This window comes from Bufo bufo, chromosome 11, assembly GCF_905171765.1.
Source record: "Bufo bufo chromosome 11, aBufBuf1.1, whole genome shotgun sequence".
Taxonomy (NCBI): Eukaryota; Metazoa; Chordata; class Amphibia; order Anura; family Bufonidae; genus Bufo; species Bufo bufo.
The window spans coordinates 90775859-90789788 of NC_053399.1; the positions used below are offsets into that span (position 1 = coordinate 90775859).

At 43.7% G+C, this 13930-nt stretch overlaps 1 protein-coding gene across 1 annotated transcript; it reads left to right on the forward strand.

Annotated features, from left to right (window-relative positions):
- Nucleotides 1–3962: 3962 nt before the first annotated feature.
- Nucleotides 3963–4892, forward strand: LOC120982380 (olfactory receptor 15-like). Its single transcript, XM_040412480.1, has one exon. The coding sequence runs from the start codon at nt 3963–3965 to the stop codon at nt 4890–4892; it is 930 nt and encodes a 309-aa protein (XP_040268414.1).
- The last annotated feature ends 9038 nt before the right edge of the window (nt 4893–13930 follow it).

Genomic DNA, 13930 nt, shown 5'->3' on the forward strand with positions numbered 1-13930 from the left:
TAGTTTTGACTAAATTAAAAATTGCGCCAAATTGGACTCTGTGCCTTACAAACTATTTTAATACATATTCAATATAAAAGAGTTGCTCTGTTATACTACATAAAATAAAAATGAAATGTAAGTTACAAATGACACCTACAGGGAGCAGATAATGATACTAAAACAGTCACAAAACCTAAGAAATGAGCTGGGAGGTTTGCAAATTTGCAAAGGGAATTGATGAGTAAGAGGTATAAAATATATAAGACGATCACCAAATTGTTAGTGCTTTATAAGAAAACCAAAATGCAACCTCTTTCAGAGATTGATTAAATAATTCCAAATGGTTTGTAAGTAGAATTTATGTAATAATGATCATTAAGATTTGTTTTATTTAAAATGTTTTCTTTGCTTTTTATACATGCAGATTTTTTTCCCATATGACATTTACTTTATTTTGGACCTCATTTTTCCTTATAAATGTACCAAGAATAAAAGAATATACCATATTTTTGACTTTATAAGATACCTATTTTTCACCTCACTGTGGGGTGAAATGGCATTGCATCTTATGGGGTGAATACTAATGAATGCTTTCATTATAGATGCACTCATTTGTACGGATAGAGTAGAGTAAACACTCCTGTTTTCTGAAATTTCTGAGTTGTGTTATCTAATCTAAGCAAACACCTTCAATTGCTTTTCAATGGCTTTTGTCTCAAGATAACGCGATGAGTTAATAAATTTGAGTTAAGAACTGGAGTGCTAACCCTGCTACATCTGTACATTAGGATGAGGGAGTGGTGAATACATTGCTTCCTATGCAGGCTCTGTACTCACCGCTCCCTGGTCTTCTCCTGAAGGCTCTGCATGCTGTGTGAGGTTGTACTCTGTAATTGCCTAATTTGAGTTCTGAATTAACATGGGGTTCCTATTACCATGTGAGTTCTGATGTGAGGACTGATTGTGGGTCTTATAAACATTGGGGATCTGATATGAGGTATGAATGGGTATCTTATTAACATTGAGGGTCTCATTGGGGCTCTTATAAACATTGAGTGTCTGATCTGAGGTCTCATTTGGGGTCTTATTAACATTTGGGTTCTGAACTGAGGTATGACTAACATTGGGGGTCTGTTTGTGGGTCTGATCTGAGGTCTATTGAAAAAAAATGTTTTTCTTATTTTCCTCCTCTAAACCCTAGGTTGCGTCTTATAGGGTAAAAAATACAGTATTTTTTATTTTTTGTTCATTTTCTACTAATGTAATATGTAGAAATTGATTTCTACGTGAGCTTAGATATTTTTTATCTTATTACTCACTGGCATTAATGATGGAAAGTTTACATTTAAAGGGGTTATCCAACCCCTATAATAATCCCCCAATGTCCGGGCCCCTCGTACACATTATACTTCCATACCTGTAGGTCATTCCGTACACTTGAAGGAAACCTACGAGAACTTGGAATTGGTTCTTTGTAAACTTAAATATGAAGACCATGGTTGGAATGTGTGTGGGGACTTGAAGGTCTTGTGCATGCTGCTCGGGCAACAAGCTGGGTATATCAAATACCCTTGTTTTCTGTGTCTATGGGACAGTCGAGACCAAAAAAATCACTGGACCAAGAAGAGTTGGCAGCCAAGGGTGCTAACAGTCGGTGAAAAAAAAAAAAAATGTCCTCCGAGAAACTTTGGTACCTTCCCATAAAGTTCTTCTACCACCTCTCCACATAAAATTGGGATTGATGAAGCAATTGGTAAAATCATTTCCAAGAGATGGAGAATGCTTCAAGTTTCCAGGCCTGTCGGAGGCAAAATAGAGGGAAGTTGTGTTCGTCGGACCAGACATTAGAAGGCTTATAGTTGATCAAGAGTTTCCCAATACCATGATGGATCCTCAAAAAGAAGGGTGGGTTGCATTTAAAGAAGTCGTACAGAAATTTTTAGGCAATAATAAAGATCCTCACTACAAAAAGATTGTCGGACGAATGCTAAAAGCATTTCAAGCTGATGAGTTTAAAAGTGAATATCCTCCAGTCCCACCTTGACTACTTTCCTGAAAATTTGGGAGCTGTGAGTGAGGAACAAGGTGAACGATTCCACCAAGACATTAAAGAGATGGAAAGGAGATACCAGGAAAAATGGAGCATTACAATGATGACAGAATACTGTTGGATGCTTCAGAGAGACATTCCAGATGCTACTCACAAGCGTAAATGCACCAAGAGGAGCCTCACAGGGAAGAATAATCGAGTTTAGTGTGTGTAGGTGGGCTCATTTCAGTTCAAAAAAGGATTTTCAGGAAAAAAATGTAATAAAACTTTAATTTTATAAGTATTTCCATTTATTTTGAGGTATTGCCTTATTTAACATAGTTAACTAAATTGCCAGGAAACGTGATGTCCTATGACAAAATGGAGGTCATTTTCGGATTCAGTGCACCAAAAAACATAAAGATTACGTGAAATAACCATAACAGCTCTTAAAAATTTTTTTGTTGTAGACCTGTGTAATCATTCTCTTATGTACAGTACAAAGAGTAACAATATTTGAATGACTTTTAAAACTTTAGTTAAGAAATTAGTTTTTCCGTTACTTATATGACATGTTTTCATTTATCTCTTCTATCTACTTTGAGACAAAACCAGAAAAGTAACACCAAAGAACATTGCATTTCACTCATGTCCTACCATTTGATCATATTTATATTATTATATCTTAAAATGTGAGTGTTTATATCTCTTACCTACTATATTGCTTAGATAGGTAGGTCTACCATGAATTTGGTCATTGGAGCATACCTACGCATAGACTGTGGATTTATTATTAGTTATCATCAACTATATATACATTTCCATGCAACCTGCAAGCACTGACCTGCCGATTCAGATGATTCAGTTAAGAACCATGGAAGCCTAGACATGATAACTTTCAATTCTGATGATTATGGGACAATTGCCTTGCCTCCTGAGTGTGCTCCTGTGCCTCTCCAGGGAACAACGTGAAGGAAAGTGCAAGGAGAGGAGCTGGGTGTCCAGTGGAATCTACCATAGATGATGAATGGCTCATTAGCCCCAATCTGGGGAATCCAGTCAGAATGTAGTCATTGGGGGGAATCCTCTAGATATCTAAGCAGGCTGTTTTCAAGAGGAGGAAAATACTTGCTCACTTGTGTCTCCTTCGCCTCCCCAGGGGAGAACAGGTATAAGATCCACATTGGGCATATAAGGTCCATTAGGCCCTGGTTTAAACTAAATGTAGTCAATGAGGAAACTATCGTGGGACAATTAGCAAATTATGTGCAAGAGGAGGGATATGTGAAAGAAATTAAGTGGTTAATGAACATAAATGGTGCTAATTGTACTTAATTGTCAAATCTCTTTTTTTTTTTTTTTTGCTTGTTACTTAATTTACCTAATTTTCTGTTACAAAGATGTTCAGACTGTGAGATATTGTCTATACTTTATTATAATGGTGTACAATGGTGAGGTGGACAACCTCTTCTCTACTCAAACTTGTTAATCGAACAATTCTCTAGGTTATACGGGTTGTCCATCTCATTGTGGCACTCAAAGTTGACCATAGTCCAAGCTTCCCTTGAACACCAAACAGTGTATAGTTTAAATTGATAATTTTGGATGGCTGATTATCAGACAAGAATTCATATCTTTTATGACCATAGCACTACTCAAGAGCTCTACTCAGTACTGATGCAGAAGGCACTCAGCAGCAGGTCCACAAGATAACCTTTAGAATCTGTAGAGATCTAGTGTAATGCTCATCTTTGCACTCTCAATAGCTTAGTATCCTCTGTACTCTTTCAGTTCTAGACTCCATCAAAGCAATAGTGATCTGCCAGATTTAAGTTTGCATTCTTGTGGTTCTCAATACACAACCAGTATACACTATCATAATTAATTTGAAAACTATATTTTGGCTAATTATTTTTTTCATTATATATCAAGAACCACCTGAATGTTATGGATGGACCAATTAAACCAAACTTCCCATAGGTTCATCTTACTTGGGTTGTCCACTATCCCTCATCTACAACTTATATTTTTCGTATTATTTTTGATAATGTATTTCATGACGATATCAGGGAACTTTCTGCTGATCATCATTGTCAGGATCAATCCAACTCTACACAGCCCTATGTACTTTTTCCTGATCAACCTCTCTATCATTGATATCTGCTTCTCCTCCTCCATCGCCCCAGTGATTTTAAAGAACACTTTGGCTAAAGACAGGAGCATTTCCTTAATGGGGTGCGCCACACAGATGTACTTCTCCTTAGCTTTGGGCTCTACAGAATGTCTAATACTTGCTGTCATGGCCTATGATAGGTTTGCTGCTATTTGTAGACCATTGCATTATAACACCATAATGAACAAGTCAGTTTGTTTTTACATGGCTGTAGTGCCATGGAGTGCTTCATTTATTAACTCTTTGCTGCAAGTGACCCTCACATTCCAACTTCAATTTTGCAAGTCTCACAACATCAACAACTATGTTTGCGAGGTACCTGCTTTCATACGAATGTCTTGTGGAGATTCTTTTCTTAATAAGATATCTCTATACATTGCAGCAGGAATAATTGTTATGTGTTCCTTCTCATTAATTCTGATTTCATATATCCATATTATCTCCACAATTCTGAAGATTACATCATCACAGGGGAGGCAGAAGGCCTTCTCCACATGCGCCTCTCACCTCATTGTCGTCACCCTCTTCTTTGGGACTATTATGTTCACTTATCTGCGACTACAAACATACACCAATTTCTCTAATAAAACAGACAAGGTGCTGCCCATTCTTTATACGACAGTAACTCCGATGCTGAATCCTTTTATATATAGTATAAGGAACAAGGTTGTGAAAAACACCCTCATCAATCAACTGAAGAGGATATAATGTCACTAATAGTAGTGCAAGGATAAAAAGCTTGCTTAAGCTCAGCCCTTCTTCAATTGCTTTTTCTTAGTGCATAAGGAATCTGGGCGTTGCGATCTTCTTTACTTGACGGTGACAAAAATGGGCGGTGATCTCACATTGGGGCAAGGTAGTCCATGACAAGTATTTCTGGGTACATTTTTCTTGAACGTTGCAGAACATGTAGTTGTTTTAAAGTTCCGTACAACCTGAAAAGGGGGTAAAATGGGAATAAAATTGGTGCAAACAGTGGCACAACTTGGGTTTTGCTGAATGATGGAGTCTTTAATAGAGTAAAAGGGAGAGGAAGTTCCGAACTGGAAAAGTAAAACAAAGAACTCTGCCCTCAACAGTACTCTTGCTCCTTCTTGTTTCCTTTAAATGAGTAGCTGGCCTACTTTAATTGTAGGGGTCCCAGCTGGACGAAATATCTGTAGATTAGGGGTAGAGTTGAGTGAACCCGAATTGTAAAGTTCGGGTTCGTACCGAACTTTAGGGTTTTTGACACCCGCACCCGAACCCGAACATTTACGTAAAAGTTCGGGTTCGGTGTTCGGTGATTTTTATGGCGCTTTTGAAAGGCTGCAAAGCAGCCAATCAACAAGCGTCATACTACTTGCCCCAAAAGGCCATCACAGCAATGCCCACTATTGGCATGGCTGTGATTGGCCAACTGCAGCATGTGAGCCAGCCTCTATTTAAGCTGGAGTTACGTAGCGCCGCCCGTCACTCTGCTCGGATTAGTGTAGGGAGAGGCTGCAGCTGCTGTAAGGGAGAGATCAGGGAGAAATCTTATCAAGAACTGGTTTATGTACTCAGCGATCTACAGAAAGTGTTTTGTGGGTGCAGTGCACAATTTTTTTAAGCCTGCCCTGAGCCAACTACTGCTGAAAACGAACTTTTTTTTCTTCAGTTAGTCAATATCAATACATGATCGGTAGCCATTTTATGCAACGATAGTGCACCAGCACAGGATATCTGAAAGTCCAGAAATACAGCTTTGGCATACTGGGGTGAAAAAACCCTCTAATATACTGCACATCTGGGATTAGACAAGCATAAGTGACTGTCACATTTAGGACAGAAATACAGCTTTTTGGTTAGGGTGAAAAAACTCTCTAATATACTGCACATCTGGGATTAGACAAGCATAAGTGACTGTCACATATAGGACAGAAATACAGCTTTTTGGTTACTGGGGTGAAAAAACCCTCTGATATACCGCACATCTGGGATTAGACGTGCATAAGTGAGTGTCACATTTAGGACAGAGATACAGCTTTTTGGTTAGGGTGAAAAAAGCCTCTAATATACTGCACATCTGGGATTACACGTGCATAAGTCACTGTCACATTTAGGACAGAAATACAGCTTTTTGGTTAGGGTGAAAAAAACTTCTAATATACTGCACATCTGGGATTAGACAAGCATAAGTGACTGTCACATTTAGGACAGAAATACAGCTTTTTGGTTACTGGGGTGAAAAAACCCTCTGATATACCGCACATCTGGGATTAGACGTGCATAAGTGAGTGTCACATTTAGGCCACAAATACCGCTGTCTTATAGAGTTAAAAAAAAATAGAGTGCAATACCCTACATCAGGGTTTATATTGGCGGTTAATTATTTTTAACATACTTAACCACTTTTTACTTTGCTTTGTGAACGCTAACTATGAGGCAAACATCTAATAAGGGACACGGTCGTGGTGGTGGTGTTGGTGGAGCCTCTGGTGCAGGGAGAGGACGTGGCCGTTCTGCCACAGCTACACGTCCTACTGAACCTACTACCTCAGGTCCCAGTAGCCGCCAGAATCTACAGCGATATTTAATCGGGCCTAATGCCGTTCTAAGGATGGTAAGGCCTGAGCGAGTACAGGCGCTAGTTAATTGGGTGGCCGACATGGATCCAGCATGTTCACATTATCTCCCACCCAGTCTTCTGCAGAAAGCGCACAGGTGGCACCTGAAAACCATGCCCATCAGTCTGTCACATCACGCCCGTGCATATCGGGGAACCTGTCTGACCCTCAAGTCATGCAGCAGTCTCTTATGCTGTTTGAAGACTCTGCTGGCAGGGTTTCCCAAGGGCATCCACCTAGCCCTTCCCCAGGGGTGGAAGACATAGAATGCACTGACGCACAACCACTTATGTTTCCTGATGAGGACATGGGAATACCACCTCAGCACGTCTCTGATGATGACGAAACACAGGTGCCAACTGCTGCGTCTTTCTGCAGTATGCAGACCGAAAAGGAGGTCAGGGTGGAAGACTGGATGGAAGACGATGCAGGGGACGATGAGGTCCTAGATCCCACGTGGAATGAAAGTCATGCCACTGACTTTCAGAGTTCGGAGGAAGAGGCAGTGGTGAGACCGAGCCAACAGCGTATCAAAAGCGGGAGCAGGGTGCAAAAGCAGAGCAGCCGTCGCCAAAACAGTTCGCCTGCTACTGGCCACCGTCAACAGGGACCGAGCACACCAAAGGCAGCTTCAAGGAGTTCCCTGGCATGGCACTTCTTCACACAATGTGCTGATGACAAGACCCGAGTGGTTTGCACGCTGTGCCATCAGAGCCTGAAGCGAGGCATTAATGTTCTGAACCTTAGCACATCCTGCATGACCAGGCATCTACATGCGAGACACGGGCTGCAGTGGAGTTAGCACCTTCAAAACCAAGAAAGGACTCAGGCCCCTCCTGCTCCCTCTTCTGCTGCTGCCTCGGCCTCTTCCTCCGCCTCTGGAGGAACGTTGGCACCTGCCGCCCAGCAAACAGAGAATGTGCCACCAACAAACCACCTCCGTCACCAAGCATCGCCACCATGTCACACGGAAGCGTTCAGCTCTCCATCTCACAAACCTTTGAGAGAAAGCGTAAATTCCCACCTAGCCACCCTCGATCCCTGGCCCTGAATGCCAGGATTTCTAAACTACTGGCCTTTGAAATGCTGTCATTTAGGCTGGTGGAGATGGACAGCTTCAAACAGCTCATGTCGCTTGCTGTCCCACAGTACGTTGCTCCCAGCTGCCACGACTTAGACCCCTGTCACCCAGGCACAGCAGGGGTTTGTATACGCCAAAAATGGTAAAATGTCACCCGACAATTGAAAATAGGAATTTTTTCAATTTAGGGCACTAAAATTGGCACTTTTTTAAATTAAAATGGCTCTAAAATAGTCCTTGAAAAGGCTAGAGGGATGTGAAAGGCAGTAAAATGTGCTTAAGAGCATGGCAACTGCTCTGCAAACAAATGTGGATAGGGAAATAACTTAAAATGAAATAAAATAACTAAAAATTACAAATTATTAACCTGCAACTCAGAGAAGGAGGTGAATATGGAGTCGGAGGTTGAGGAGGCGGTGAATGTGGTGTTGTAGGTGGAGGCAGCAATGGAGGAGGAACAGGTAGCCAACAATGTTTTTTTCAAATTTTTTATTGGGTAGGTAGCCCCCAAAATATTAAGACAAATAAAAAATAAATAAAACAAAGAATCATTGCCCTTGACTTGAGTACAAGAATGTATGTTTGATGGTGGTATAAATGTCTATTCTGCACAAGGTACAGACAAGTCTTGTGGGAACCAAGCCTGGTTCATTTTAATGAACGTGAGCTTGTCCACGTTGGCTGTGGACAGGCGGCTGCGTCTGTCTGTAATGACGCCTCCTGCCGTGCTAAATACACGTTCAGAGAGTACACTGGCTGCAGGGCAGGCCAGCACCTCCAAGGCATACAGGGCAAGCTCTGGCCATGTGGACATTTTGGAGACCCAGAAGTTGAATGGGGCAGAACCATCAGTCAGTACGTGTAGGCGTGTGCACAGGTACTGTTCCACCATGTTGTTCAAATGCTGCCTCCTGCTAACACGCTCCATATCAGCAGTTGGGGCCGGTTGTTGCGGCGAGGTGACAAAGCTTTTCCACATGTCGGCCATGCTAACCCTGCCTTCTGAGGTGCTGGCGCTGACACAGCTGCGTTGGCGACCTCTTCCTCCTCCCCTGCCTTCGCCTTGTGCTTCCACTTGTCCCCCAGCGTCAGTCGGGAATGCTCTCAGGAGCGCGTCTACCAGTGTGCGCCTGTAGTCGCGCATCTTCCGATCACGCTCCAGTGAGGAAATTAAGGACGGCACATTGTCTTTGTAACGGGGATCCAGCAGGGTGGCCACCCAGTAGTCAGCACACGTTAAAATGTGGGTAACTCTGCAGTCGTTGCGCAGGCACTGCAGCATGTAGTCGCTCTTGTGTGCCAGGCTGCCCAGAGTTAAGGACAAGCTGTCCTCTGTGGGAGGCGTATCGTCTGCATCCTCCGTATCCCCCCAGCCACGCACCAGTGATGGGCCCGAGCTGCGTTGGATGCCACCCCGCTGTGAACATGCTTCATCCCCATCCTCCTCCTCCTCATCCTCCAGTAGTGGGCCCTGGCTGGCCAAATTTGTAACCGGCCTCTGCTGTTGCAAAAATCCTCTTTCTGAGCCACTTCTAAAAGACTCTTCCATCATCGCCCTAAGTGTTTTCTCAAGGAGACATAGAGGTGGTATTGTAACGCTGATAACGGCGTCATCGCCACTGGCCATGTTGGTGGAGTACTCGAAACAGCGCAACAGGGCACACAGGTCTTGCATGGAGGCCCAGTCATTGGTGGTGAAGTGGTGCTGTTCCGCAGTGCGACTCACCCGTGCGTGTTGCAGCTGAAACTCCACTATGGCCTGCTGCTGCTTGCACAGTCTCTCCAGCATGTGCAAGGTGAAGTTCCACCTGGTAGGCACGTCGCATATGAGGCGGTGAGCGGGAAGGCCGAAGTTACGCTGTAGAGCAGACAGCCGAGCGGCGGCAGGATGAGAACGCCAGAAGCGCGCACAGACAGCCCGCACTTTATGCAGCAGCTCTGACATGTCGGGGTAGTTGTGAATAAATTTCTGCACCACCAAATTCAGCACATGCACCAGGCAAGGGATGAGCGTCAAACCGGCTAGTCCCAGAGCTGCAACGAGATTTCGCCCATTATCGCACACCACCAGGCCGGGCTTGAGGCTCACCGGCAGCAACCACTCGTCGGTCTGTTGTTCTATACCTCGCCACAACTCCTGCGCGGTGTGGGGCCTGTCCCCCAAACACATCAGTTTCAGAACGGCCTGCTGACGTTTACACCTGGCTGTGCTGAAGTTGGTGGTGAAGGTCTGTCGCTGAGGAGGAGGAAGCCGAGTAGGAAGAGGAGGCAACAGAAGGCAAAGAATGATATCCTGCGATCCTTGGTGGCGGAAGGACGTGCACCAAACAGCTCTCTGCCTGGGGCCCAGCCGCCACTACATTTACCCAGTGTGCAGTTAGGGAGATATAGCGTCCCTGGCCGTGCTTACTGGTCCACGTATCTGTGGTTAGGTGGACCTTGCCACAGATGGCGTCGCAGTGCACACTTGATTTTATCCGATACTTGGTTGTGCAGGGAGGGCACTACGACAGAGAGCATTATCACAGGCCGCAGCCAATGTGGACAAGCTCACGTTTATTAAAATGAACCAGGCATGGATCCCACAGGACTTGTCTGTACCTTTTGCAGAATAGACATTTATACCAGCCTCAACCATCCATTCTTGTACTCAAGTGCACTTATTCTTAGTTTTATTTTGTTATATGTCCCAATATGTTGGGGGATACCCCAATTTAAAAATAAAAAATAATGCAAATCAGTGTTGGCTACCTATTCCTCCTTCACCGCCGCTTCCACCTACACCGCCACGTCAACCTACACCGCCACATACACCCATCCACCACCTCCTCAACCTCCTACTCCTAGATCCAGATTGTTATTTTTAATTTTTCTGTATTTTATGTTATTTTAAGTCATTTCCCTATCCACATTTGTTTGCAGAACAGTTGTCATGCTCTTAAGCACATTTTGCAGCCCTCTAGCCCTTTCCAGGACTATTTTAGAGCCATTTTAGTGCCCAAAAGTTTGGGTCCCCATTAACTTCAATGGGGTTCGGGGTCAAGTTCCGGTCAAGTTCGGGTCCCGAACCCGAATTTTTTTTTCAAGTTCGGCCGAACCTGCCGAACCAGAACATCCAGGTGTCCGCTCAACTCTATCTATTACCCATAATCTAATAATAAAGGTAATTTTAGAAGCACGTATATTCCTCTTTTTCACTTATAATGACAATATCAGCCTGATAAATAGGAAATACCATACATTTAGTAATACATATAATAGATACACAGATGTTTTTAAAGTGTCTCTTTCACACAAATGTGGAACACTGCATACCCCACTGATAAAATATAAGTCACCCTCAACGTTTGTACTGATAGAAGCTGTGGATCTCTACGCCGTCACCTGAAATACACCAAATACATGCCACAAATACAAATATGGATATAAATATTGTAATGTACTGTCATGACACTTTGTTACCTCCTGCAAATGAAGGGTTATGCACAACAACACATTCTAGGCAAATATATCCCATATATATATATATATATATATATATATATCACTTTTTCTTAGTGCATAAGGAAATTGGGTGTTGCGATCTTCTTTACTTGACGGTTACAAAAATGGGTGGTGATCTCACATTGGGGCAAGGTAGTCCATGACAAGTATTTCTGGGTACATTTTTCTTGAACGTTGCAGAACATGTGGTTGTTTTAAAGTTCCGTACAACCTGAATAGAGGGTAAAATGGGAATAAAATTGGTGCAAACCGTGGCACAACTTGGGTTTTGCTGAATGATGGAGTCTTTAATAGAGTACTTTTTATAAAAGGGAGAGGGAGTTCCAAACTGGAAAAGCAAAACAAAGAACTCCACCCTCAACAGTACTCTTGCTCCTTCTTGTTTCCTTTAAATGAGTAGCCGGCCTACTTTAATTGTAGGGGTCTGGGCTAGACGGAACATCTGTAGATTAGGGGCTTCCAGAATCCCAAGAATCGGGAGATGAACATTCTGGGGTTCCTCCAGGAACATATTTCAGGGGCACAATAGGCAGTTTTAGTTGTCTCCTGACTTCATCAAAGATAGAGGGTTTTTCTAGATCTTTAATAGAGATGGGTTTCTTATCAATAGGCTCCTCTTCCATCATAGCTGGCACAACTGTGGCAGTAGGTTTGGTAATAGCAACAGACAGAACCTCTGTAGCAAGGGATGTAGACGTCCTCATTTCCTGAGGTTGAACTGGGATGGTCTGGCTATGAGGAACCACCAGTTGCAGCAATAGCTGGGTACATTCCTGCACTGGGTCAGGTGCAGATAGGGACATTGACCTAAACTTGGTTGATCTCTGTTTCTTTGCACCTCTGGATATCTGGTGGCGATTGCGTCCTTCCACAGGATATTTGTCCCTACAAAGCCAGTGGCATATTGGTTCTGGCTACACGTCAGTCGAGGCACATATATGGCATCCGGCCTTTTGGGGGCAGTAGGGAGTACTGGCTCCTCTTCTGATTCCGAGCTCTCCTCGGGTTCCCCGGACTCTGGTTCTGGAACGGCCGGGTGATTCCAGTGGCGTATGGTCCGCGAGTGCTCTCTGCTAGGGTAAACTCGACAACCTCATTCACATAGAGGCTGTGGAGGTGGCTGGGCAGGTTGCGGCATTTCATAGCTCGACGTAATAATCGCGACCTGTGTCAAGGTCTCTAATGAATCCAAACCCTCTTAACTTGCAAAAGGATAAAACTTTACCGCGTTTTCACCGCGTATAATACAGTTTATAATATTGGATCAGTATGGGATAAGTGATGTAATATGTTAGGTCAGCGTTCTGTGCCGGCACTGCTGCCCCTACCCACGGGCTCTGGGCTCCCTCTTTCCCTCCTGCTGCCAAGCGCGGGCAGCAGGTAGCTTAACTGTTGCATCTGTGCTCCATGCCAGAGTTTACTTCCTGCTGGAGACCTGTACTGTTGTTAGGACTTGTATGGGCGTGTCTCTCCTCACTTGTGAGGCAGCAGGTACACGCCCTCTGTCTCACCAGCCTATGGCTGGATTACAGGAGGTATTTAAAGGGGCTTCCTACCACAGGAAGATGCCTGAGCAACTCATGGTCACCAGCTTGTCTAGTTCCAAGTGTGAAGGTGTTTTTCAAGTTCTGCTTTGCTGTGTACTGGACCCTGCTTTTGGAATTATCGAATTTCGCCTGTTTGGCGCCTGCCTCTGACCTCGGACTTCGTTTACAGACCTTGCTTGATCGCTGCCTGCCCTGACCGTGGACTTCCTGACCACATACTTCCCATCGGTGCTTGCACCAGTATCTCTGACCCCCTTCTCAGTTGCCACTGACTTGGGGACTGCTCTGGAGTGGCACCTGGCAACTATCCTAACGGCCCAAGCCTATCCTCACCATCAGAGGCTAGTTTCTTAGTCATGCCCCTCCAGAGTATAGCCAGTCAGTGGCGCAGTGGGTCCACACCCGCTTGCATAACAAATGTATGTTCACTGTGACTCCACCAGCAGAATAGTGAGTGCAGCTCTGGAGTATAATACAGGATGTAACTCAGGATCAGTACAGGATAAGTAATGTAATGTATGTACACAGTGACTACACCAGCAGAATAGTGAGTGCAGCTCTGGAGTATAATACAGGATGTAACTCAGGATCAGTACAGTATAAGTAATGTATGTACACAGTGATTTCACCAGCAGAATAGTGAGTGCAGCTCTGGAGTATAATACAGGATGTAATTTAGGATCAGTACAGGATAAGTAATGTAATGTACACAGTGACTGCACCAGCAGAATAGTGAGTGCAGCTCTGGGGTATAATACAGTCTATAATTCTGGATCAGTACAGGATAAGTAATGTAATGTATGTTCACAGTTGCTGATCTTTTCAGTATATTGTAGCCATCTCTAGACTTTAATATGGTTTTTAAAGGTAACAACATGTGTAATTTATGCTGGAGGCGGTGTGTGCCTTTCCTTCTGTATATTTTCTCTGTAGATTACAGTGATATCAGCAGTGAGGAGCTGACGCGCTGATGCTTTATATGATGAGGGCGATTCTATATAGAATGTGAATGGAATAAAAGCACAA

What these genes read in the sequence shown, in the direction of transcription:
- LOC120982380 (XM_040412480.1), top strand. Translation starts at nt 3,963, where the DNA reads ATGGACCAATTAAACCAAACTTCCCATAGGTTCATCTTACTTGGGTTG.